This window comes from Triticum aestivum, chromosome 5D, assembly GCF_018294505.1.
Source record: "Triticum aestivum cultivar Chinese Spring chromosome 5D, IWGSC CS RefSeq v2.1, whole genome shotgun sequence".
NCBI lineage: Eukaryota > Viridiplantae > Streptophyta > Magnoliopsida > Poales > Poaceae > Triticum > Triticum aestivum.
This window is the reverse complement of record NC_057808.1, coordinates 495,598,431-495,621,262: the sequence shown is the minus strand read 5'-3', so window position 1 is coordinate 495,621,262 and position 22,832 is coordinate 495,598,431. Positions and strand designations below refer to the sequence as shown.

The 22,832-nt window shown below is 48.1% G+C and overlaps 2 protein-coding genes across 4 annotated transcripts; both read left to right on the top strand.

The window, feature by feature from the left end:
- The first annotated feature begins 1,026 nt into the window (after positions 1–1,026).
- On the top strand, positions 1,027–3,104 carry LOC123125712 (uncharacterized). The gene is made up of 3 exons (XM_044546181.1): positions 1,027–2,247; positions 2,344–2,487; positions 2,605–3,104. The coding sequence occupies exons 2-3, from the start codon at positions 2,344–2,346 to the stop codon at positions 2,938–2,940; spliced, it is 480 nt and encodes a 159-aa protein (XP_044402116.1). The 5' UTR covers positions 1,027–2,247; the 3' UTR covers positions 2,941–3,104.
- Positions 3,105–8,082: 4,978 nt separating this feature from the next.
- LOC123123146 (putative F-box protein At5g40050) lies at positions 8,083–19,435 on the top strand. Of its 3 annotated transcripts, none has more exons than XM_044543602.1 (3): positions 8,100–8,321; positions 18,624–18,767; positions 18,847–19,435. In XM_044543602.1, the coding sequence occupies exons 1-3, from the start codon at positions 8,232–8,234 to the stop codon at positions 19,180–19,182; spliced, it is 570 nt and encodes a 189-aa protein (XP_044399537.1). In that variant the 5' UTR covers positions 8,100–8,231; the 3' UTR covers positions 19,183–19,435. The 3 variants fall into 3 exon arrangements, with proteins under 3 accessions (XP_044399538.1, XP_044399537.1, XP_044399536.1); XM_044543601.1 differs by lacking the exon at positions 8,100–8,321 and adding an exon at positions 17,523–18,527; XM_044543603.1 differs by lacking the exons at positions 18,624–18,767; positions 18,847–19,435 and adding an exon at positions 9,399–10,016 and having other exon boundaries at positions 8,083–8,321.
- Positions 19,436–22,832: the final 3,397 nt, after the last annotated feature.

Genomic DNA, 22,832 nt, shown 5'->3' with positions numbered 1-22,832 from the left:
TGGTTTGTTTTAGATAGCAACACTCTTTAAGGTGCTAGTCTCTGTAATATTATTATAGATCTCATGATGATAATTACTCCATCTGTAAAGAAATATAAGACTTTTTAGATATTTCTTTATAGAGGGAGTACTTTTTTGAAAAAAGTCTATTTTACTACCCTGAATAAAGTGGGTGGTTCACTTTACCCCTGATCTATTTTTCGGCTTCTTTTACCCCCCAAACAAACCCAAACCGGACAAAACACCCCCTGGTGGTTTTTCTCCACCCTCTGCTGATGTGGCACTAGTCAACAGCGGTTTTGACCTGGGTGGGGCCCCCTTGACAAGTTTCTCTCTCTCTCTCTCCCCCTCTCTCTCTCTCCAGGCCAGAACCGCCGCCGCCGAAGGAGCTCGCCCCGGGCCGATCTGGGCCCGAGCCACCCGCGCCCCACCTCCCTCACCACGTCGCCCAAGAGCCGCCGCCCTCTCCCCGCCATCGCACTGGCGTCCTGCCAGAGGAGCCTCGCCCCGCGCCGCCGCAGATCACCCCGCCCCCACGCCGCCGCTGCCTCACCGACCCTGCCGGCCACGCCATCCCGCCGCCGCCCGAGCCCGCCCCGAGTACCCATCGCCGGTGGTTGCCACCACCGCCTCGACCCCGTGCGCCACCGCCTCCTGCCAACCCCGCCTGGCCCTGCTCCGCTCGCCATCGCGCCACCTTCTCCTGTCGACCCTGCGAGCCCGCCCCAAGTACCCACCGCCGGTGGTTGCCACCACTGCCTCGACCCCGCGCGCCACCGCCTCCTGCCGACCCCGCCTGGCCCTACTCTGCTCGCCGGCGGGTGTACCTGGAGAGAGAGAGAGGTGAGACAAACCTGACAAGGGGGCCCCACCGAGGTCAAAACCGCCGTTGACTAGTGCCACATCAGCAGAGGGTGGAGAAAAACGAGCCAGGGGGTGTTTTGTCCGGTTTGGGTTTGTTTGGGGGGTAAAAGAAGCCGAAAAATAGACCGGGGGTAAAGTGAACCACCCACTTTATTCAGGGTAGTAAAATGGACTTTTTCCTACTTTTTTAACACAAATGGCTTACTCATGTTAGTTATCTGTGTAGCCTATTTGGAATCACTGACTATAGTTCCATTATTCTCTGATGGAAACGAAATCAGGTGCGTATGAGCGAGAAACACAGCAGCTGCTGTGAGGACAAGATCAGAGCTTACCTGATGAGATACTGGTCATGATCCTCGACAAGCTAGACGCACGCACAACAATAACCACCACTGTCCTTTCAAAGTGGTGGTTGGATCTTCCTCGGCGATCGCATGCATGCTATGACCTTTCCGTTTATGATATCCTCCCTCCAGGCTACCACAGGCCGAAGAAAATAACTGTCGAGACTAAGGCCAGGTATGAGGCGGTGAAGAGGACACAAAATTTGACTGACATTTCTGACAAGTACGAAAGGTATTATGCTGTCAAAGATCGGCGTGAGCGGTTGATGTGGAAAGTCCATCTGCTCACACCTATCCTGCAACGCTATGAGCGTCTGGCCATGCGATGCTATGTTAAACGGGTGAATGCATTCCTTCTACCTCCCGATAATGTTCAGCGGCCGTCTATCCAGAAGCTGAGGCTTCAAACCTTTAGTAGGTGCGGTTTTCAGCAATGGTTTACGGCAGCGGTTGGCAGATGGGGGGTTGAAGATTTAGAGATTGTCGTCGAACTCTTGCCAGCAATTTGGATTCCGTCTATTGGATAGATTCCAGAATGTGAGGCTGAAACGCCTTCTGCTATCCAATATATTTCATTATTATGGACACCCCCCCTTGATTTTTGAGAGGCTCACAACACTTATTCTGTGCAAGGCCAGTTCATGTCTCCACCTCGTATACGATATTATGAGAAATTGCTTGCAGCTGGCGGATTTGAGGCTGAGGGATTGTTCGTATATCGGAGCTCCTTTTCACGTCAATTTTACTACCTCAAGGTTGAAGAATCTGCAAGTGGACAACTGCAATATTTTGAAAATCTGTCTGACTTCATTGCCTTGTCTTGAAACATTTGCTTGTCGGGGTCAGCCAACCAAATTATGCTATGGTGAGGTGCCTCGACTTAGGCATGTGAGTTTGGACTTCTTGGAAATTGGATACAAGTATACTGGTGAGGATCATTTGCTTCCTAGAAAAAAATACCCATCCACTAGGCAGATTCTTTAAAGGGGTGCCGCCACCGGTAGAGGACCTTTTTCTACAATTGAGAGGGCATCAGGTGAGGAGCCATTACTCAAATGATATTGTTTTTATCAATGGTAACCTCGCATTGCTACATAATGTAGTGCTAAATATCACTATATCATGTCTGCAGATGTGGATTGAACCAACCGGCATTCCCAGCCGGCTCAACAATCTGAAGAAGTTATTCATTGCAAACGTGCCAATGAACTGGGATACATTCTGGATTTTCACCCTATTTGCTGCCGCACCCTACTTGCAGTCGCTCCATGTTCATGTCTGTCCCTTGTCGACCAGATAACCTAATAATTATGTTTTCTCCCAAACACGTATCTTTTCGGTTTCCTAATATTTCTGCGAGCAAGTATCCTGAACTCTGAAAATCTGAATGCAGTTTGACAACAACTCGGAGAAGCCGAGTGCTGCTGGATCAGTTCTAGATGTGCAAGTGGAGCAACCACAACACCAGCACCTGAGAGAACTCGTGGTCATCGGCTTTGACGGAGCGGCGTGGCAGACTGGCTTTGTGAAGCGGATCATGAGGGCATCGAGGTGGCTGGGGCGCGTCCATCTGCTCGACGGGCACGTTGTGGAAGACAAGGAGCGGGAGCTCGTCGGCCTGGAGATTGTCCCGCACCGGCGAGAGTGGCACGAGTGCGAGAGGTTGGAGGTGCTCGAAGAACTTACAGACGGGACTGGCTTCCCAATTCACAAAATAATTTTGGAATGAAGTTTGATAATTATAAGCTTGTTGTGCTGGTGGCCTCCTTTGTAGGCCACAGAATGATTATGGTGACTTAGAAGAGAGAGAAAAACGTGTGTCCATATGGGTAACTGGATTTCTTGTGCTTTTGCATTTGCTTGACTATGCAATGGATGGATGTAGGCATGTAGCTGTTGAGATGATTCCGTGGCTGTTCATGGTGTGACTTGACTCAGCAAAAAAGCACCACTTGTAATGTACGCCTAAAGATATTTCGATTTCTTTTTCCCTTTTCGAAAGAACCAAAAAAATATTGTAGGAATCCTTGAAATTGTTGATGACTACGACTTGGTACTAGAATTATAATCATAACGTAGTGGTAGGCATTTCTAGAACTATGATCGTAATGTAGTGCTAGGCATTTATGAATTATAATCGTAGTAGTGTTTAATGTGCAACATTTCATACTAGAGTCCAAAATATGCGATTAATTATAATCGTAATAGTGTTTAAGGGCCAGTTCTTTCGAGGCTTCTTACTGGCGGGGAAATAAGTTGCCCAACACACACACACAAGCTTATTCTAGAAGAACCTTATTTATTTATTTTAGAAGCTTATCTTCATAGCCAGTCATAAGCCCCCAAAGAACTGGCCCTAAGTTTATGTTGTTTCATGTTTAATTAATGTTCAACATGCAGTACTAGAGTTCAAAATATGCAATGAAATTATGTGCTTATGTTCATGTTTCAAATATTGGGGCACCGGTTTTAGGTGTGCTGGAGAAGGAGAAAAAATTCTGGAGACTAGCACATATCATACCAAAAACATGGACATGGGTCTGCCACACTTTCTAGAGGTGGTGAGGGGGCTGATCGGATGGGCTGGCTAGCTGCAAAATCAAGCAGCGTCGTAAAGAAAGTTGCAAAATCGAGTGCTCGTGGACGTAGTTCGCCAAGCTATCATACCCTGAATTCTCGCTTAAAAAGAACTACACTTCTGCTTCGGTAGACCCCCCTTAAACACATGGACGGCTCAGATTATCCGATACCTCTTCGTTAGTAAGGGCATGATGATCGTATTGGTAAAAGTAACTCGCAGACGTCCTACTTGTAGGTACACTTACGTCCATGCCGCGAGGCGTTTTTCTTTTCATCAGTGGTAGGTGATGCGATTTGTTCTTTTACTATCCGCCAGACTTGATTTGTTTTTTGAGAAAGTCAAAGAAAGCACCGCATGCAGAGTCGAACTAGCGACGTTTTTCTCTGAAGCGCATTAGCAAATGTGAGATAGCCACTATGGCCGACGTGCTCATTACGACATATTCTAGGTGTTTCGTCTTTCATTGCTTTTTTATTTCCGCACCTCGGCCGCGATATTTGTGTTGCGTGGCACGACAATCACGGCTGCATCCTTGGCGCGCCGCCGGTTGCCTGCCGCTGCCGCCTCGCCTACCGCGCCACTTCCATTGCTGCATGCCACCTCGCCCGCCCCGCCATTAAGTCGTTGCGTCGCGCCGCCTGGCCCCGCATTCCCAGCGATGCAGCGCCTTCCAACCTCTTGCCATCGCAGCCCCTGTCTATAAAAAGTCGGGGCCGGCCAGCCGTCAAACGTCGCCCCCTCCACCTCCTCAGTCCCCAGTCGCCCCTTCTCTTCTCGATGGCTTCCTTCGGATCTGACAGTGGCGACAACTGATCTTGGCCGTTGACTCTCTCGTGGCCGCAGGTGGACTTGAGCCACTTCGGGTTGCTCGCTCCATCCTTGGCGTGGTTGCTGAAGGATTGGCACATCACCACCGACGGATACGTAATGTAGGGACCCGACGTAACACCGGATTAGCTCCACTCCCATGCAAAAATGAACGAATTCTAAGGCCGAGCACGTTGCAACACGTCTGGCCTCTTTTTGAGGGTTTTTTCACCGAGAAAAAACATAGGAAATGCATAGAATGTCATAAATGAACGAAACTTGGCATGCATGCTGGCCATGATGATGCCATTGTGTCGAAACAATTTGGGTACGTTTGGTGAAGGTGTAAAAACGTGCATCGAGACTTGTCCTATCGGCAGACCCGAATTGTCCCGGTTGAACATGGTGTATTTGTTGTCATGCACAAAATGACATCAAAATTTGCCAGCATGTGGGCATGCCCATGGCAGCCCCCACCCAAAAAATAAACGAATTCGGACAGCGAACGCATGTTGCGTCACGTCGGCCCTTTGTTTTAGGGGTTTTCACATAAAATGCATAGAATGCCAGAAAACTTGGCATGCATGCTGGGCATGGTGATGTCATTGTGTGGAAACGTTTTGGGTACGTTTGGTGGAGGAGAAAAAAAAGTGCTTCGAGACTTGCCCTACCGTCAGACCCGAAAGGTCCTGGTTGAACATCGTGTATCCATACACAAAATGGCACCAAATTTTGGGAGCATGTAGATTGATATTAATTTGTGTTCAACATCAATTGTTGTGAATTTGTTAACAAATCTAGAATAAGTGTTCAAGTTTTTAAAGTTTTTATACACAATTTAAAATTCTAAAATTGTTGACAAATTTCAAGAAATGGTGAGGATATAAGAAAATGTTAATGTTGATTGATAATGATGAAAATTGCAAATAACCGAAGCATTTAAATTAGTAAAATCTACATTGAAACCACACACTGACTAGTCAGTGTACATTTTCGTTCGTTCCTTGAAACACGGCTCATTGTTTGTTTTGCATTTAATTAGAAAAAATTCTGAGGACCGACATGGCGACTCGTGGGACGAGAACCTGTACATCATGTGTACAAACAAAATGGAATGGATCATCCATCCATCTTATGCATGCGGATTTTTCCTTCATTGATTTACTGAAACGCGTTCACCTTTTGTATTTGATATTTTTTTATTTGCGTTAACTGTGTGTGTTTAACGTCACGCGCGTGACTCGTTTTGTTAACACTGGGTAAGAGAAGTAATTAGCCATGACAAGGTAGCTGTCCTAGTTGGTTACACTCCGTGGAATTGAACTGAAAGGTTGGGAGTTTGAATCCTATCACAAGCAACTACTTTTTGAAGGTTAAGAAAAAAAGGAAAAAAAATGGGCCAGCTCAAGACGGTTTGTGTGACGGCTGGCTGATCGGTTTGTGTACGTATACATACAACTTGTATACAAAGGTAGCTATACATTATGGTCAAATGACTATCCTGCCCTTATACGGTTTGTGAGGGGGGTCTACCGAAGCAAGGCTCAAAGAACTATTGTACCTTGAAGCCTGCCCATGCGTCATGCATGGAACAAAGGAGGTGTTTGGTGACCCGCATGTTTTCTCAGTCTGTTTGGTAAACATTCAGGCAGGGGAATGGGAGTTTGCACAAGGGTGTTTATGAAGGGATTAGGCATGGGAAGTAGATTTTTACTCTCATTCCCTTGTTTGGCATATGATGGGAATTGGCGTGGGATAGAACTCTGCTCACGAATTAATAGGGTACCCCCTGGAAAGAAATCGGTGAGAATTGGCTTCCTCAACTCCCAGTCCCTTTCCCACTTAAACTCCCATTCCCTCTAATCAAACAGTGGACTTTTAATTTCCTTACCCCTCAACTCTCATTGCCCATCTCTAATAGGCGATAGAGGTTTAAAATCAAGTTGTGCAATTTATTTGGTCTCATGCATCCTACCAAGCCTAACTGAGAAAAACACACGCATGGTTATTTGGTAACAAGCATTTGCTCCACAAATGCAACTTGCTGCTGTTCGGTTACATGCTCACAGATGATTTATCTCATCTATTATTCATGTGAATATGTGATGAACTTACCTCACGTGGGAGCCGGGTGCTGAAGGAAGAAGAGAAGGGTTAGCTCAAGGTAGAAGAAGGTGTGGTAGCCCTAGAATGCTCATTCAACTGTCACAAAATTGGTCGGGCGCGAATTGGTTTTCAAATGACACCTAGGTGTGACACTTTTATACAATCAGTAGAAAGACGTAGATCTACTCATCTACGACCGTCAAAGTAGAAAACGTACAATACCAAAAGTTGTGTGAAACTGCGAGATGAAGCTAGTGGTCTAAGAAAATTGCAAACGGTCGATCGGGTACGGAAATTTTGTCAAAATTCATCGGTTCATCATGCACGCATGAACATGTTTGTGTAGTCTACTAGGGGATATAGATCTAACTCGTCTACGATTCACCAAACAGAAAATATACAACACAAAAGTTGTGTGAAATGGAGAGATTAAGCTAATGGTCAAATAAAATTTCAAATGGTCGACCAAGCACGAGGATTTTTTTTCAAAATTCATCAGTTCATAACATGCACATATGTACACATTTGTGTGGTCTAGTAGGAGATGTAAATCTATTCATCTATGATCGTTAAAACAGAAAAAATCATGTGAACCATCGTGATGAAGCTAGTGGTCAAAAGGAAATTTCGAAGGGTCGACCGGGTGCTCAGAATTTGCCGAAGTTCGTCTAAAACCCCTCCAACATTGACATGAAATTGAAAAGTTACAGTCCATGATATTAGTAACCGATCGTCTCAATGAAACCATAACGCGGGTGTACACTATTTCGTGTACTCCCTCCGTCCTTAAAAGAGTATATTTTTAGAAAGAGTTAAACTTTTTTATGGTTGACTGTATTTATACAATAATATACCAACATTTATGCCATCAAATTAGTAGCATTAGATTCATGATATAATACATTTTCATCGTATACCTATTTGGTTTCACAAACATTGATATATTTTTGCACAAACTCGGTTAAATTTTGAAATTGTTTGACCCTCCAACAAAGTTGAAAGTACACTATTTCAAGGACGGAGGGAGTAGAACTTATTTCGAATCGAAGCACCGTTGTGTAGATTAGAATTGATTATGTGAAGAAGATTAAGGGAGGTTTTTTTTTAAGAACAGAAGATTAAGGGAGGTGAGTGAAACATGATAGTGCATTTTTTTGAGGAAAGTTTTTTTTAAGGAAAGTGAAACGACAATTTATAAGGCTAGGGGCACCGAGTGGGCTCGAGCTGCATAGCGTTTCTCCGGAGGCCGGAGCGATGCCCATGTGTGCTTTAAGCAGCGTGTCATTCAGGCCCGACAATATTTGCACGCAACAAACGGCCCGACAATATTTGCGCGCAACAAACGGCCCAAAATCGCCTGAAGACTGTCACTCACTGATGTGAGCCGGCCAAAGGGCGCTCGGCAGCGTCGGAGTCGGATTCGTCCCCCAATCCAAACCCTCCCGGCCCTCCTGAATCAGCCCCGCACCCCATTGCCTCCCCGCGAATCCGCCGCCGCCGCCAGTCGACGCCGGCCCCCGGATCCGATGGACACGGGCGCAGATCCTCCGCGCTACCGCCGGCTCAGGAAGGCCTCCGACCTCCGCACCGCCGCCGCCCACCCGCCCCCGAAACGGGTACGTACGGCATCCATCCTTGCGATTTCTGCCGAATGTTTTGCATCTGGCCGTTACAACCATCTATTCGCAGCTCACGCCCAAATGGTTCAGTTTGTTGAGAAGTACTGGTGCTGTAGGCTAGGTCTTGTGCATAAGCTAGCTGTGCAAATGAGCCTCGTGTAAGCAGCGGCGCGGAGAAGCATCTCTATTTTTAACCACCTGTTTGGAATGGCTTCTACCAATTGAGCTTATTTGGGAGTATCTGGTAGCTGTGTTAAGTCTAAAACACCCATATACATCAACGAAGAACAACACAAACACTGTATCGCAGTGACACATCAAAAACAAGAGCTACCAAATCATTTCGGCAGTGCAATAATCTGAGATCCATGGTAGCGCAAAGTACATTTCGGAAATATGGCACTGCTCCTGCATACATCCATACAACGAAATTGAGAAAATAATTATAAAGGGGGGAATTTAGAAGCGAAATGTGAAAAGGAAAAAAAGAGCTTGGATTGGGTCGTGGCGTTGGGTCTTGGGGATGCCCGTGACCTCGGCCGGGGGGTACGGAGAAGCTCGAGAAGCCTTTCTTTTGTGGCTTCCTGCTACATACATGAAATGGGAGGGGCTCGCCCTGGCAGCCACATAGAAGCTTTGCCTTAGGGATAGCTTGAGGCTTATTTGGACCATAAGCCATCCCACAAGCTGTTCCTAACCCAGTGGTAGGTGGAGACAATGCAGTTTGGTGTGTAACTATGTATGTTGCTACTGATTTTCTCTCTTATTAGTCTACAAGTTTATTGTTAAAAAATTGGGCAACTAGAACGCCTGTTCCTGTCCATCTTATGCAGCAGAATGGAGTACCTATATAGTATGATACATATATGCTCCTAAAATTGTTGCGCCTGCTCACGTCATTATTTAGGTTGAATAGGTGGACGCACTCTTTCATTTGTTTTGCTAGTTCGTGCACTATTTTTGACTAGGAATGTTGTTAATGCTTACTTTTAAGGCAAATTGCTCAGTTATCTGTTTAAGCTATTTGGAATTCCCTGACTGTTCTTCATTTATGTCTCACCAAAATAAAACTAGATGCGTCCGAGCGAGGAACACACCAGTTTCTGTGAGGACAAGATCAGCAGCTTACCCGATGAGATGTTAATCATGATCGTCGATAAGCTAGATGCACGGACGGCGATAACCACCAGTATCCTTTCAAAGAGATGGCGGGATCTTCCTGCACACTCGCACACATGTTATGACCTTGGCGTTGATGACATCCTCCCTCCACGCTACCACAGACTGAAGCAAATGGTGGTGGAGGCTAAGGCAGGGTATGTGGCAGAGAAGAACGCACTGAACTTGGCCGGCTGTCGGGGATATACCCCGCAGTATGACCCGGCTGGAGATATAACCCGGCTAGGATTGGGTGTTTCATTAATGACCCGGCAGACTATAAGCCGGCAGGAACAGTTAAGTAGGTTAAGCTCGCGGGAACAAGTTGAGCATTGTAACCCGGCAGACACAGTCATGTAACCCGGCAGACACAGTCATGTAACCCGGCACATGTTAAGCCAGATCGTAAGCCAGACGGTAAGCCAGATGGTAAGCCAGATGGTAAGTCAGATCGTAAGCCAGATGGTAAGTCAGATCGTAAGCCAGATTGTAAGAAGCCCAAGACGTTAAGAAGCCCATGGTGAGACGTCAAAGGAAGGTTAAATCTTAAGTCCGAGTTGGACTCTACATGTAACCCGCCCCTTCAGCTTATATAAGGAGGGGCGGGGCACCCCAAGAGGGGACAAGAAACAATCGATAGGGCTAGACACCGAGAGCCGGTTCCCGGCGACTCTCCCGTGATCATAATGAGACCTAGCCTCAAACAGCATGTAGGGTTGTTACCGGATGATGTTTCCCGGGGCCCGAAGCTGTCTAAATCCTTGTCTTGTGTTGCGTCTCTCGATTCCGCTCAACCCCTCTCAAGCTACCACATAGATGCGTTGGCCTCGCGACTAAGTCCTGACACTAAGGACATCTGCCGTGACAATTCCACGACAGTTGGCGCCCACCGTGGGGCTTCGACACAGTGGTGTTGAGTTCTTGGAGGGATCTCTCCAGGGATCAAGAAGCTTGCAATTTTTTCGGAGGAATAAGAGTCATTGCGGAAGGAGTATATATTTTCTTTTTTGAAGAAATACAGTCAGATTTGAGACTTATCTGAGGTTCGAGAGAAAATTAGGGTTATGATCCGCAAGTCGCCAGGGAAGCAGTCACGGGCGCGTTATCATTGTTTCCATGTGAAGGTTATGGTCAAATCAATCTTGACCCGGAGAAGGACTAGGACCATGGTTCGAGCTGTTAAATCGCCAGCCCCGCCCTCTGCAACCAGGTTTCGTCGGGCCGTTTCCCCTACAAGTCGCCATCAGGCCGCCCCGCTTTGCATCAACTCACCTCCTCGGTGTTCACTTCATCTACCGCGCGCATCAGCGCCGTTGACTCGCCACGGCGGCTCTTCCTCAATCGCCACGAACCGTGAGTGGCCGTCTTCACCTCACGCTCCGGCCTCCAAATTGCCGAGCCACCGTGAGCCGCCGTCTTCACCTCACGCTCCGGCTTCCAAATTGCCGGGCCACCGTGAGCCGCCGCACCCGCGCGGCATTAAGTCGCCACTGCAGGCCACCGTGGCATCGCCCTCAAACCGCCGCAGCCTCGCGCCGGGACACCTCCAAGGTGCCGGTCTTGTTGCCGCCTTATGCTGACCTCGTCGGAGCGGCCTCACTCCGAGCCGCGTCTAAACTGCTGAGCCGCCGGCCGCCCTCACTGCCTTTGCCGCTTCGAGCGCCGTCTCCACGACCTGCACAAGCCGCCCCCCGCTCTGTTTTGTGCCGAGACACTGCATCCGCTTCATCCACAACTGTGATCCGCCACGGGTGAGCCGCCGCCGCGCAACTCCACTCCGAGTCACTGGCCTTGGTGTTAAGTCACCATGCGTGGCCGTGCTGAGCTGCCTCGCGGAGAACCGCCGTCGGAGGGCCGTCCGATGAACCGCCGCCGCGTAACTCCACTCCGAGTCACTCCAACCGCACCGATGAGTCGCGCTGGTCGGGTGGCCTCGTTCTGCCTTTCCTCTATGGTGTTTCCTGAGAGCCGCCCCCTGTTCGGCCTCGTCTTCACTGCACATGGTGTGGCCCGGCGTCCCCTTTACGACGAGACGGTTCGTGGCCGTGTCAAGACGCCGGCGCCCAAACTCCGATGCGACGGACAAGTCGTCGCCGGCCTGCCTTCCGCTGTGACCTCGCCACTTCACATCTGCCTGGAGCAGCTGCCTCGCCTCCGCCGCACCTCAGAGCCGCCACCGAGTCGATGTCGACTGTGAGTCGCCTCCGCCTCCGGGCGTTTCATCAACCTGCCGCGGCCTACCTTCACCTGCCAAAGCCGCCACGTCGACCGCATTCCTCCGCCTCGCTGCTGCACCCGCATGACCCCGAGCGGAAACCGCCGGGTTCTCCCGCACCGCGCATGACCTCCGCTCCGGGTTACTCGATGAGTCGCCGCCGCCGGTTCGTCTCCACCGCGGGTGGACCGCGCCTTGCCGATTTTGCCTCCGCATCAAGTCACCTTCGAACTGCGTGCCTGGAATCGACCTCCCCTCGCCGGCACTATGTCACTGTCTCTGTGGCCGGTGTCTGCTGGCCATCGGTGAGCCGCCGTCGCAGCCCCCACTGCCATGACGCCCGCTTAGCACCGGCTCTCGTGTGCTCGGCAGACTGGCCGACCCGCGCCGGCCCCGCCGCCTTCGCCTCCAGGCTCACCCCTCCGGGTTGCCGCTGTCTTTGCCGTGGTTGGGTCGCTGCCGATGAACCGCCAACCCCATGGCCGTCCGAGCCGCGTCCGCTGCCCTCACCGCAGTAGTAACCTGTTACTGCCCCCACTTTGAGCCACCACCCTCCTCACCGGTGCCCATCGGAGTCGCCACTCCAAGTTGCCGTGACCCGCCGGCTGCGCCTACTGAGCCGCCATGGTCTGCTTTGAGTCGCCGCTCCGCCTCTACTACCTTTCGGAACCGCCACCTTGAGCTGTTGTGTTGTCAAATCACCACTCTACCATTTGCCACTGTCCAAATTCAGAAGCAAGTGCAGAGTTGAAGCTGAAACATTGGTGTTTCCAACAAGCCGCTTCCGCGGTCACTTATGCGGCAAATCGCCGTTGCGGCCGTATCCTGACGCGCCAGTGAGGCCATGCCCCTAGCTCCTTGCCTCGCCGTTGTTGTCGAAGGAGACGGGCCCCCTATCTCACTGAGCCGCCGCGATGATCGGCTCCGGCATGCTTTCTGTCGGCTCGCCGTCTCTCTGTTCGCGGCCGCTCGCGCCAGGCCGGTTTTGCCCTGGCCTCGAGCCGCCGTTCCTGTCGCCCGCGAGAGGCCCGGCTGCCAGATCCGCCCATCCTCGATGAGCCGCCGCGTTGCCTCCAGGACCCCGTGCCACCTCCGCTGGCCATCTGTGAGCCGCCGTCGCTGCTTGCCGATGCCTATGAGTTGCTTCCGTCAGATGATTTTCCCCTGCCGTGGCCTCTGTTTGCCTCGCCTCTCGCGCGTGAGCCGCCTCCCCTGAAGTAGCCGTTGAACTTCGATGAGCCGCCGGCCCTGCGTCACCGAGGAGCTGCCTGGCACAGCCCTCAAATTGAGCCGCCGTCATACTCACCTCCGCCTGACTGCACCGTGAGCCTCCCGCCGCAGTCTCCGAGCCGGCTCTGCCGTACCGCTGGCCTTCCGCCGTCGCTGCCTCAGCCTCGCTCTGAGTCGCCGGGGACCCCCGCAGCAGTCGCCGCCTCCGCTGTCCACACCGCGTCATGTTTCCCCCCTCACTCGACCTCGGGCCGCCATCTGCAAGCCGCCCCCGTCGACGTGACACTGAGCCCCCGCCGCCGCGGTTTCTGCCTCTGTCGGCCTCGCCTCCGTTGCGTGGCTGTGACCCGCCGAGCTGCCTTTGCCAGCCTTGCTTTTGTCATCGTCACCGCCTAAAGCAAGGACGGCTCATCTTTGTTCTGTCGACTGGTGGTCGATTCGCCTCTCCCAATACATGTTTATTTCTTAAGAAGGGATTTTGTGGCATTTTTCAAGTGATGGCTGAATCGGTTGAGGCATCAGATCCGTCAGTTTGTGTCATCTGCACGTTTCCTGTTCACATGCCGCTGTGGATATTTATCAGTCGTTGTTGTGGCCTACATGAACCGTTTCTATGACCTTATCCTCGCCAAGTCGCCGGAGCCTCCTCAGCTGTAGCAGTGCCAAGTCGCCACGGTCTTGCCTTGGCTGAGCACCCGCCCGAAGGCATTGGTGAATATTGGGTGTTTTATGGATGATATGTGGGGCTTTATCAATAGAGATGAATTTGAATAGATCAGTACAGCACTACTAGAATGTGTGAAAGGGCCATTGGAGAAGGCCTTGGCAAAAGCTCGCTTGACAGTAGAACGAGCCTTGAAAGGACTATAAATACAAGGGAATGTATTGCCCGGGGCAGTGCTTTTCGGTGTGCGATATTTCATCCCACGTTCAAAGTATGGGAGTTCTAGCAAGGTACTGCTACAAGTAATACATCAGCCAAAAAACAGTATGGAGTACTACCATTACTACATGTGTACATTCTACGGTGGGTCATCTATCATTCAAAAACATCAGGTGATATCCATCTAAAGTCTATTTTACTAGCACATATTGCTTTTGTCAAAGAACAGTTATTTTGGTCTGTGTATTTTTATATGCAGGCAGTCATCCGCAGCAAACGGGGTTATATGTCCTTGCCATGCCGCTCAATAGAGAGCGCCTAAGTTGCCGTTCTGGCGGGCCAATCTATATCAGCACATCAGGGTCACACCCGCTCATCCCAGCTGTCCAATGGACGTGTGCAGACCGCCGCCATGTGGTCCAGTCTATATTATCAGCCACCGTCTATACTGGATGGTTCAATGAGCAGACATGCAAGTCGCCACCACTACAGTTCGGTTAACTTCAAAACAGCCAGCTGGGATGGACCATTGGCCGAGTTGCTGACACAACTCGTACGGGATCATTTACAACCCGCTGCAGTCACCTCAACCTTCTGTGGATTCACATCGCATTATCAATGCCAATAATGCACATCTTACGCTATGGCCGAGTATGGGGAGTCTCAAGCCAACTCCTCGAGTCATCTTTAGACTCGGGGGCTACACAATGATATGACTCAGCAAAGTCTTGCCAGTTTCAGCAAATTCAAGAACACCAGGACATTGGAGGGAAAAAATAACCCGGTCCCGGAGGCTACCGCTATATTGGTGAAAATTTTAAAGGCCGTCAGAAAAATTTCCGGCTTAAAAAGAAAGGATTCCGGTTAAAAACCCGGCTCAAGAAACATCTCTCTCCCACAAAGCACTGAAGCTCTAAATATCGGGTTTAAAAACCGGTTCAAGGGAAATTTATTTACCACAAAGCTTTGAAGCTCTCAAATCCGGTTCAAAATCCGGCTCAAGTACGAGTTCTCAGAAAGATTAAAGGGTGCCAAAAAGAGCTTGCTGTCATGAGGCGCGGTTCAAACATGGGTATCCCACCTTACTGCTTATCTTATCATGATCACTAGGGGGCTTCCTGTTCAAACATAGGTCGTATTCGAACCAAAGAGAACATAGCTGTCGATACCCTTTTGATCGGCACACTGCCGAGCTCATTGGGGAGTTTCTTGGTCATATTTGAACCATAGCTCAACCCCCTTTGGGAACCGACGTGGATCGTATTCGAATCAGCGTCGTTAAACAACTCTCAAGATCATTTGGGGGCTTCCTGTTCAAACATAGGTCATATTCGAACCAAATAGAATATAGCTGTTGATACCCTCTTGATCGGCTGCGCCAAAGCCACCGGGGGCTATATGATCGTATTCGAATCTTAGCTTAACCCCTTTGGGACGGTTTTCTGATCGTATTCGAATCAGAAGCCTCAAAAATTTTGAAGTCTCTTTTTGCAGACAATTTTTGGATTTTATTTGAAGTTCTTTTTCATATCTAAAGTGTATATGAGTGGTTGTTATTTAACCCGGTTTGATTTTCAATGGTAAATCGCCAGCTTATGACAATCATCATCTATGTGGAAGTGTTGGCTTCTAAGGATTGGATTATCACCCTTACTGCACAGGTCATATAAACCGGCAGTACAAAATCAATATCACAGTGGTTATCTGTGAGATATTATGACCCGCCCTGCGGTAAACCACCAAGGGATCTTGTGATCTACTTGTGTGCAGGATAAGACTACATTTGGGTGATTACCCGCCCTGGCTTTTAACGTTAAGTCGCCAGGGCATATGTTGTTTAAACTCTGTGCAGGATTTACAGGGCTATGACTTACATAAATGATTAAGTTCAAGCCCATCATCAAAGATTGAAATTGGTGTCTCAAAAGGGTTATAAATTCTTGATTTTCTCAAAGGCTATAAGCCGCCGGGTTATAAAATTTCCGGCTTACAATGGAGGTGTAATAAATCGCCATCGGCCAAGCGTCGTCGGGTATTTAAACTCCGGATTTACTTGCCAAAAGATAAGGTATTTGAATCTTTAAATAGCCAAACTTGGCTGGATTTTCACTATGATATTGAATGACTGAGGTTTCAAACCGGGTTATTCAAATGTTTAATAGCCAGCATGGCTGGATTTTTATTATGGTTATCAGTAACTAATATTATGATTGAGGGTTTCAAAGTTGCTTTGGCGCAATAGCTATTATTTTATCAATGGATATGATTTATTCTACAATGAAAGGAATAGTCCCAAGTCGCTGCAGGCTTACAACCCGGCACTTGGGGGCTACATTATTTACATTGAGATCACATCAAATATGCAAGTCCCATGTCACTGCCAGCATGAACCATGGCACTTGGGGGCTAATGCAAAGTCATTTTTTGCTCACTTCATTGGAGACCCGACTCATCCCATTGTAATGAGCCGGCCCTCGGGGGCTACCAATTGCTCATGTCAAAAATTCAAGGTACACAAGCCTCAGTTCATTATATTGAAAGGTCCACTACTTAGTTGGTAGAGTACAAAGCTCTTAACCTTATGGACGTGGGTTCAAGCCCCATGGTGGAGATTACATCATGTGATGTTATCATCAATGAATTATATACAAAGTCCCAGCTCAGTATTATCTTACTGAGCCGGCCCTTGGGGACTACACGTTGCTGCTCAAGTCTACATGATCATATCTATAAAGTCCCTGCTCATTATTGTATAATGACCCGGCACTTGGGGGCTACATATGTGGAATACTCAGTTTTGACTAGTGATTGAGATGAACAACATGGATTTCTTCAAAGTGATAATATTTTTGTTGAAGCAAGTCTTAAATCATTACTTTGTTTCTGCTCAAGACTTGGTGGCTACAGGTAATATGGATAGGAGGGAGAGAATCATGACTTGGCATCATCTATTTATAAACCTGGCAAGTTTTTTCATCTTTAAGCCGGTTGAAGGTCACATGAGTATTTCAAGACCAGGATTTAAGCCGGGTCAGTAAATTGATTATGAAGTTGGCTTATTTGACCCGGATTTTTGAAGAAGGAAATAACAAGGAGTTAAGGATGATCAGGTGCTGGCTTACAAAGATGTTTTAACCCGGAGTGTAACCTGTTAAAATTGTTCTTGTGTTGTTTTACAGGATCAGTTTAACACGGATGAATCCAAATTAAACTGGGGGCTAATGTCGGGGATATACCCCGCAGTATGACCCGGCTGGAGATATAACCCGGCTAGGATTGGGTGTTTCATTAATGACCCGGCAGACTATAAGCCGGCAGGAACAGTTAAGTAGGTTAAGCTCGCGGGAACAAGTTGAGCATTGTAACCCGGCAGACACAGTCATGTAACCCGGCAGACACAGTCAGGTAACCCGGCAGACACAGTCATGTAACCCGGCACATGTTAAGCCAGATCGTAAGCCAGACGGTAAGCCAGATGGTAAGTCAGATCGTAAGCCAGATGGTAAGTCAGATCGTAAGCCAGATTGTAAGAAGCCCAAGACGTTAAGAAGCCCATGGTGAGACGTCAAAGGAAGGTTAAATCTTAAGTCCGAGTTGGACTCTACATGTAACCCGCCCCTTCAGCTTATATAAGGAGGGGCGGGGCACCCCAAGAGGGGACAAGAAACAATCGATAGGGCTAGACACCGAGAGCCGGTTCCCGGCGACTCTCCCGTGATCATAATGAGACCTAGCCTCAAACAGCATGTAGGGTTGTTACCGGATGATGTTTCCCGGGGCCCGAAGCTGTCTAAATCCTTGTCTTGTGTTGCGTCTCTCGATTCCGCTCAACCCCTCTCAAGCTACCACATAGATGCGTTGGCCTCGCGACTAAGTCCTGACACTAAGGACATCTGCCGTGACAATTCCACGACACCGGCAGTCATGCTTTTAGAGACCGATTCTTTGCCGTCAATGACTGGATGTGGTAGTCCAACGGCTGACTACCCACCTGCAACGTTATGAGCGTTGGGCCATGCGACGCTATGTTAAACGGCTGAATGCGTTCCTTCTGCCCCGCACCAATGTTCAACAACGGTCTATCAAGAAGCTGAGGCTTCAAACCTTTGGAACGAGCAGTTGCAATGATCAATGGATTACGTCAGCGATTGGCAGATGGGGCGTTGAAGATTTGGAGCTTGTCGTTGACAACTCTTCCTGGTGCTATGACTTCCGGCTATTGGATAAATGCGAGAATGTGCGATTGAAACGACTTGTGCTATCCAATTGTTATCATCATGATGCACCCAAGTCCTTGACGTTTCAGAGGCTCACAGCACTTACTCTGTGCAAAGAATGTTCACATATTTCACACGTTTGTTGTTATATTCTGAGAAACTGCGTGCAGCTGGTGGATTTGAGCCTGAAATATTCTGGTCATAACCGAGATTCTCTTCATATTCGTGTTCCTAAGTCAAAGTTAAAGAATCTGCAATTGGACAACTGCAACGTTGGGCAAGTCTATCTGACTTCACTGCCTTGTCTTGAAGCATTTGCTTGTCGCGGTCAGCCAATCGAATTACACTACGGCGAGGTGCCTCGACTTAGGCATGTGAGTTTGAACTTCTTGCAAACTGGAGATAATGCCAAGGATGGTTCCTTATGTGGACTAAGCAAGTTGTTTTTAGGGATTCCGCCACCGCTAGAGTACCTTGCTCTGCAATTAAGAGGGGGTCAGGTGAGTAGCCATTCCTGAAATGATATTGTTTTTTTATTGATCATAGCATCACATCGCTACATAAGATAGTACTTAATTATCACATCATTTATGCAGATGTGGATTAAACCTGCTGCCATTCGCAGCCAGCTTAATCATCTCAAGAAACTATTATTTGCAAACGTGGCAATGAACTGGGATACATTCTGGATTCTCACCCTACTTGCTGCCGCACCTGCCCTGGAGTCACTCCATGTTCATGTATGTTTACCCTACTTTTTTTTCAAGCACTATACTTTTTGGGGTTTGAAAGATCTGAAACTCTGAAATCTGAATGCAGTTTGTCAACAACTCAGAGAAGGTGGGTGCTGCAGGATCACTAGATGTACAAGTGGAACACCATCAGCATCACCATCACCTGAAAGAACTCATGGTCATCGGCTTCGGCGGGGTGGCGTGGCAGACCGGCTTTGTGAAGCGGATCATGCGGGCGTCACCGATCCTGGAGCGCGTCCACCTGCTGGACGGGCACGTCGTGGAGGGCGAAGATCGGGAGCTCGTCGGCCTGAAGATCGTCCGCCGCCGCCGGGAGTGGCACGAGTGCGAGAGATTGGAGGTGCTCAACGAACTGACAGACGGGATCCGTTCGCCCCATCTCGAAATAGTTTTGGAATGACTTTTGGTAGAAGTGTTGCTGTGCCAGTAGCCTTCCGTTCTGTAGGGCTTGCAGCTGTATGCCATGGCCTAATGATTATGTTATGCTGGCTTGTGAGAAAGAAGAACATGTGTTTGTATTGGGTATCGTGTGCTTTACTTTTGCTCGATTATCCAAAGGATTGATGTAGCTGTTGAGATGATTGATTCCATGGCTGCTCATGGTGTGGCTTGAAATCACCAATTGTACGCCTAAAAGATATTTTTCCTTTGCCTTTTTGAAAGAACCAAAAAGTTCACAAGAATCCTTGATATTGGTGATCAGAGCCTGTAAACCCTTTCAATCACCATGTGGTTAGAGCCCCATTTTTTTTCGTATTATATTACTTTGGCCAAAAGCAAATGAACCCTTTTTATTGTTCTAGAACCCTGAAAATAGAGGTTTGAACTAAAAGTATTTATTTTCCCTAGAAAATAACAATTCATTAAAATTCATTTATGAGGTGTATTACATACACTATCCATTCAAAAAAAGTTATTTTTAAAGATATATAAGTATTTATTATAAATCATTATCTAAAAGGGAATAAATTGTATTTATATGTTTTAAAATATTTATTTTCTCTAAAAAAATCCTCAAAAATCACCCAAGTGTTTTTTGAGATTCCAAACCACTTGGAGTGGAGAAACTTTGATAGTAATGTTCAAAATATTTGAGCATTCTCAATCAAACACCTTCCTTTTTTCCATATCTTAAGTTCGCTCAATCAGAGATATTCATAAATATCCCAAATAATTCCTGGATATGCTTCGTATTCTGCCCAATATTTTTTTGAGACATTTCTGCCCAATATAATTGACATAATCTCCCAACTTATAAAACATTTGTGTGTGCGTGTTTTTTTTTTTTTGAGGAAATTGTGTGTGCGTGTGTGTGTTCGTGGCTTCACGCTATGCCCGTTGCGACCCATCAGAGAGCAGCGTAGGCTCAGGCCTGCTACCGCCCAGGCAGGCAGTCAGTCAGTAAGCGAGGTGGTTGGGGCTTGGGGGCTTGTCGGATGGGCTGGCCCAGCTGCAAAATCGAGTGCGTCGTCGCCGGAGTTCCTCAACCCCTCGTGCCGTCGATGTTTAATGCCATTCATCATTCTGTAGGCCGATTTAACAGTGAACAAACCCCTTCTGTCATAATGGCACGCCCAGAAATCAGGCTGTATCCGCGAGCTCAGTGGGATATTCATTATAACTTCAACATCCGGCCCAATAAAATGCTCCATTAGCAGCTGCTTGTTCCAAGTTCTGGTCGTCACATCAATTAATTCAGAAACGTGCGTGGATTGGCCGATATGGGGCATATCGGTCTCAACTTGTAGTCCCGGGGAAGCCAATTATCTTCCCAAATGCGCGTCTTCTAATCAAGCCTAGGGTCAGAAGATCCCTGCCCTCAACCAAAGATCGCCATACCTGGGACGGATGGGCTCCCAAAGCTGCATCAAGGATGTTGCCGTTTGGGTAATACCTCGCCTTTAGCACGCGCGCACTTAGTGACTTTGTATCCTGCAGCAAACGCCACACTTGCCTTGCAAGCAATGCCAGGTTAAAGAGCTCGATATCTCTGAATCCTATCCCGCCCATGTTTTTTGGTTTGCACATCGTCTTTCAAGACACCCATGCAGGCTTTCTCTGGCCTTGTTTGCTTCCCCATCAAAACTTCCGAAGAAGACTGTTTATATGTTCGCTGAGGCCTCGGGGTAATTTGAAACAGGACATCGAATATGTCGGAATAGATTGTGCGACGGATTTAATTAACACCTCCTTCCCCCCTGCAGACAAGCATTTCTCCATCCAGCCTTGAATATGTTTCCAAATCCTATCCTTCAAATATCGGAAACTGCCTTCCTTGCTCTTGCCTACATCCGTGGGCAGGCCTAAATATTTCCCTGAAAGTGACTCGTTCTGGACATCCAAAACATTTTTTATCTCATTTCTAGTGGCTTCCGGGACACCCTTACTGGAATAGATTGATGATTTATCCGTGTTAATTTTCTGTCCCGAGGCATCACAGTAGGTTCTCAAGAGGTCACGAACCGAGCTGCATTTTCACCGTTGGCTTCAAAAAAAAGAAGACTATCGTCTGCAAAAAGGAGATGATTAATAGCCGATGCTGTATCTGCAACAGAAAGTCCTCGAACACCTGCACCTTGGTCTTTCAACAAGCATGATAAGCCTTCTGCAGCCAACAGAAATAGATACGGGGAGGTCGGATCCCCCTGCCTCATTCCCCTCGTGGGGCTAAAATCTTGTAGACTTCCCCTTTAAACAATACCGCAAAGGATACGGAAGTGACGCACCTCATTACCGTTTCAGTGAATCGTGGACTGATGCCAAGTTGCAACATAACTGCTTTAAGGTATGACCACTCCAACATGTCATACGTTTTCATCATATCCAACTTCAGTGCTACAAATCTGTTTCCTTTGACTCTCCTTGTTTTCATATAGTGAAGACACTCGTAAGCAGTTATAAAATTATCCGTGATCAGACGACCAGGCACAAAGGCCGACTGCTCTTCAGAAATTACCTCGGGGAGAATGATCTTCAGCCTGTTTGCTAAGATCTTAGATGCAATCTTGTAGATCACATTGCAAAGACTTATAGACCAAAATTGTCCTAGAATTTTCGGACTAGCGATCTTGGGAATAAGAACGATGAACGTACGGTTGATATCCTCCGGTGAGTCCTCTCCATTGAGCAGCCTAATTATCATGCTGGTTACCTCCTCTCCACAAAGCTCCCAATCCCTTTGAAAAAAGTGTGCAGGAAAACCATCGGGCCCCGGGGCTTTGGTCGGGAACATTTGAAAAAGTGCTTCTTTTACTTCATCCTTTGTATACTGGGCTTAGCATTCATACCTGCATCAACCCTAACTGGTATGTGTGACAGTACTTCTTCAATTCATATGCAGCCCTCGGATGTGTATAGATTCTTGTAGAGATCGTTTATCATCTCAGCCAACTCCCCTGGATCCGAAGCCATAGTACCATCAGGTTTTTGGAGCTGGCTAATTGTGTTCTTGGCTCTCCGGCCACTTGCCTTCCTCTGAAAATACTGCGTGTTGCGATCTCCTGCAGAGAGCCAGTTTATTCGAGACCGCTGCCAAATCATGATCTCCTCGCGGAAGGACAACTCCACGATCTGATCCTGCACTTTCTTCTCTTCCTCCCCCGGCCCCACTCTATGGGGATCCGCTCGCAACTCTGCTAGTTGATGGCGCAGCTTTCTCAGTTCTTGTCGTATAGACCCGAAAGTCACCCGCCCCCAGCGTTTCAGCGACGAGCCCGCAGAGGACAATTTTGAAGCTAGCTCTGCCACTGTGGTCACCGGTTGTGTTTGGTTCCATACCTGCTGCACCTTTGCACCGAAAGTACTGTCAGTTTCCCACATACACTCATAACGAAACGGCTTCTTCAGAGCAACTCTCAAGTTATTTGCTTCCAACTCATTCAAGAGTAGAATGGGGCTGTGGTCTGACTTGGCCGCCGTAAGATGTTCGACAGTGGCAAAAGGAAACATAGCCGACCAACTAGCCGTAGCTAGGGCACGGTCAAGTCGAACTCTGCAGTACTCCCCCCCAGCAACTCTCTTCTTAAACGTCCAGTCTAGGCCTTTGTAGCC

Bases quoted from the DNA above. Each gene is read 5' to 3' on its own strand.
- LOC123125712 (XM_044546181.1), top strand. From the start codon at position 2,344: ATGTGGATTGAACCAACCGGCATTCCCAGCCGGCTCAACAATCTGAAG. The intron at 2,488-2,604 runs GTCTGTCCCTTG...ATCTGAATGCAG, and splicing joins TGCAGTCGCTCCATGTTCAT to TTTGACAACAACTCGGAGAA.
- LOC123123146 (XM_044543601.1), top strand. From the start codon at position 17,826: ATGCGACGCTATGTTAAACGGCTGAATGCGTTCCTTCTGCCCCGCACC. The intron at 18,528-18,623 runs GTGAGTAGCCAT...TCATTTATGCAG, and splicing joins TGCAATTAAGAGGGGGTCAG to ATGTGGATTAAACCTGCTGC. The intron at 18,768-18,846 runs GTATGTTTACCC...ATCTGAATGCAG, and splicing joins TGGAGTCACTCCATGTTCAT to TTTGTCAACAACTCAGAGAA.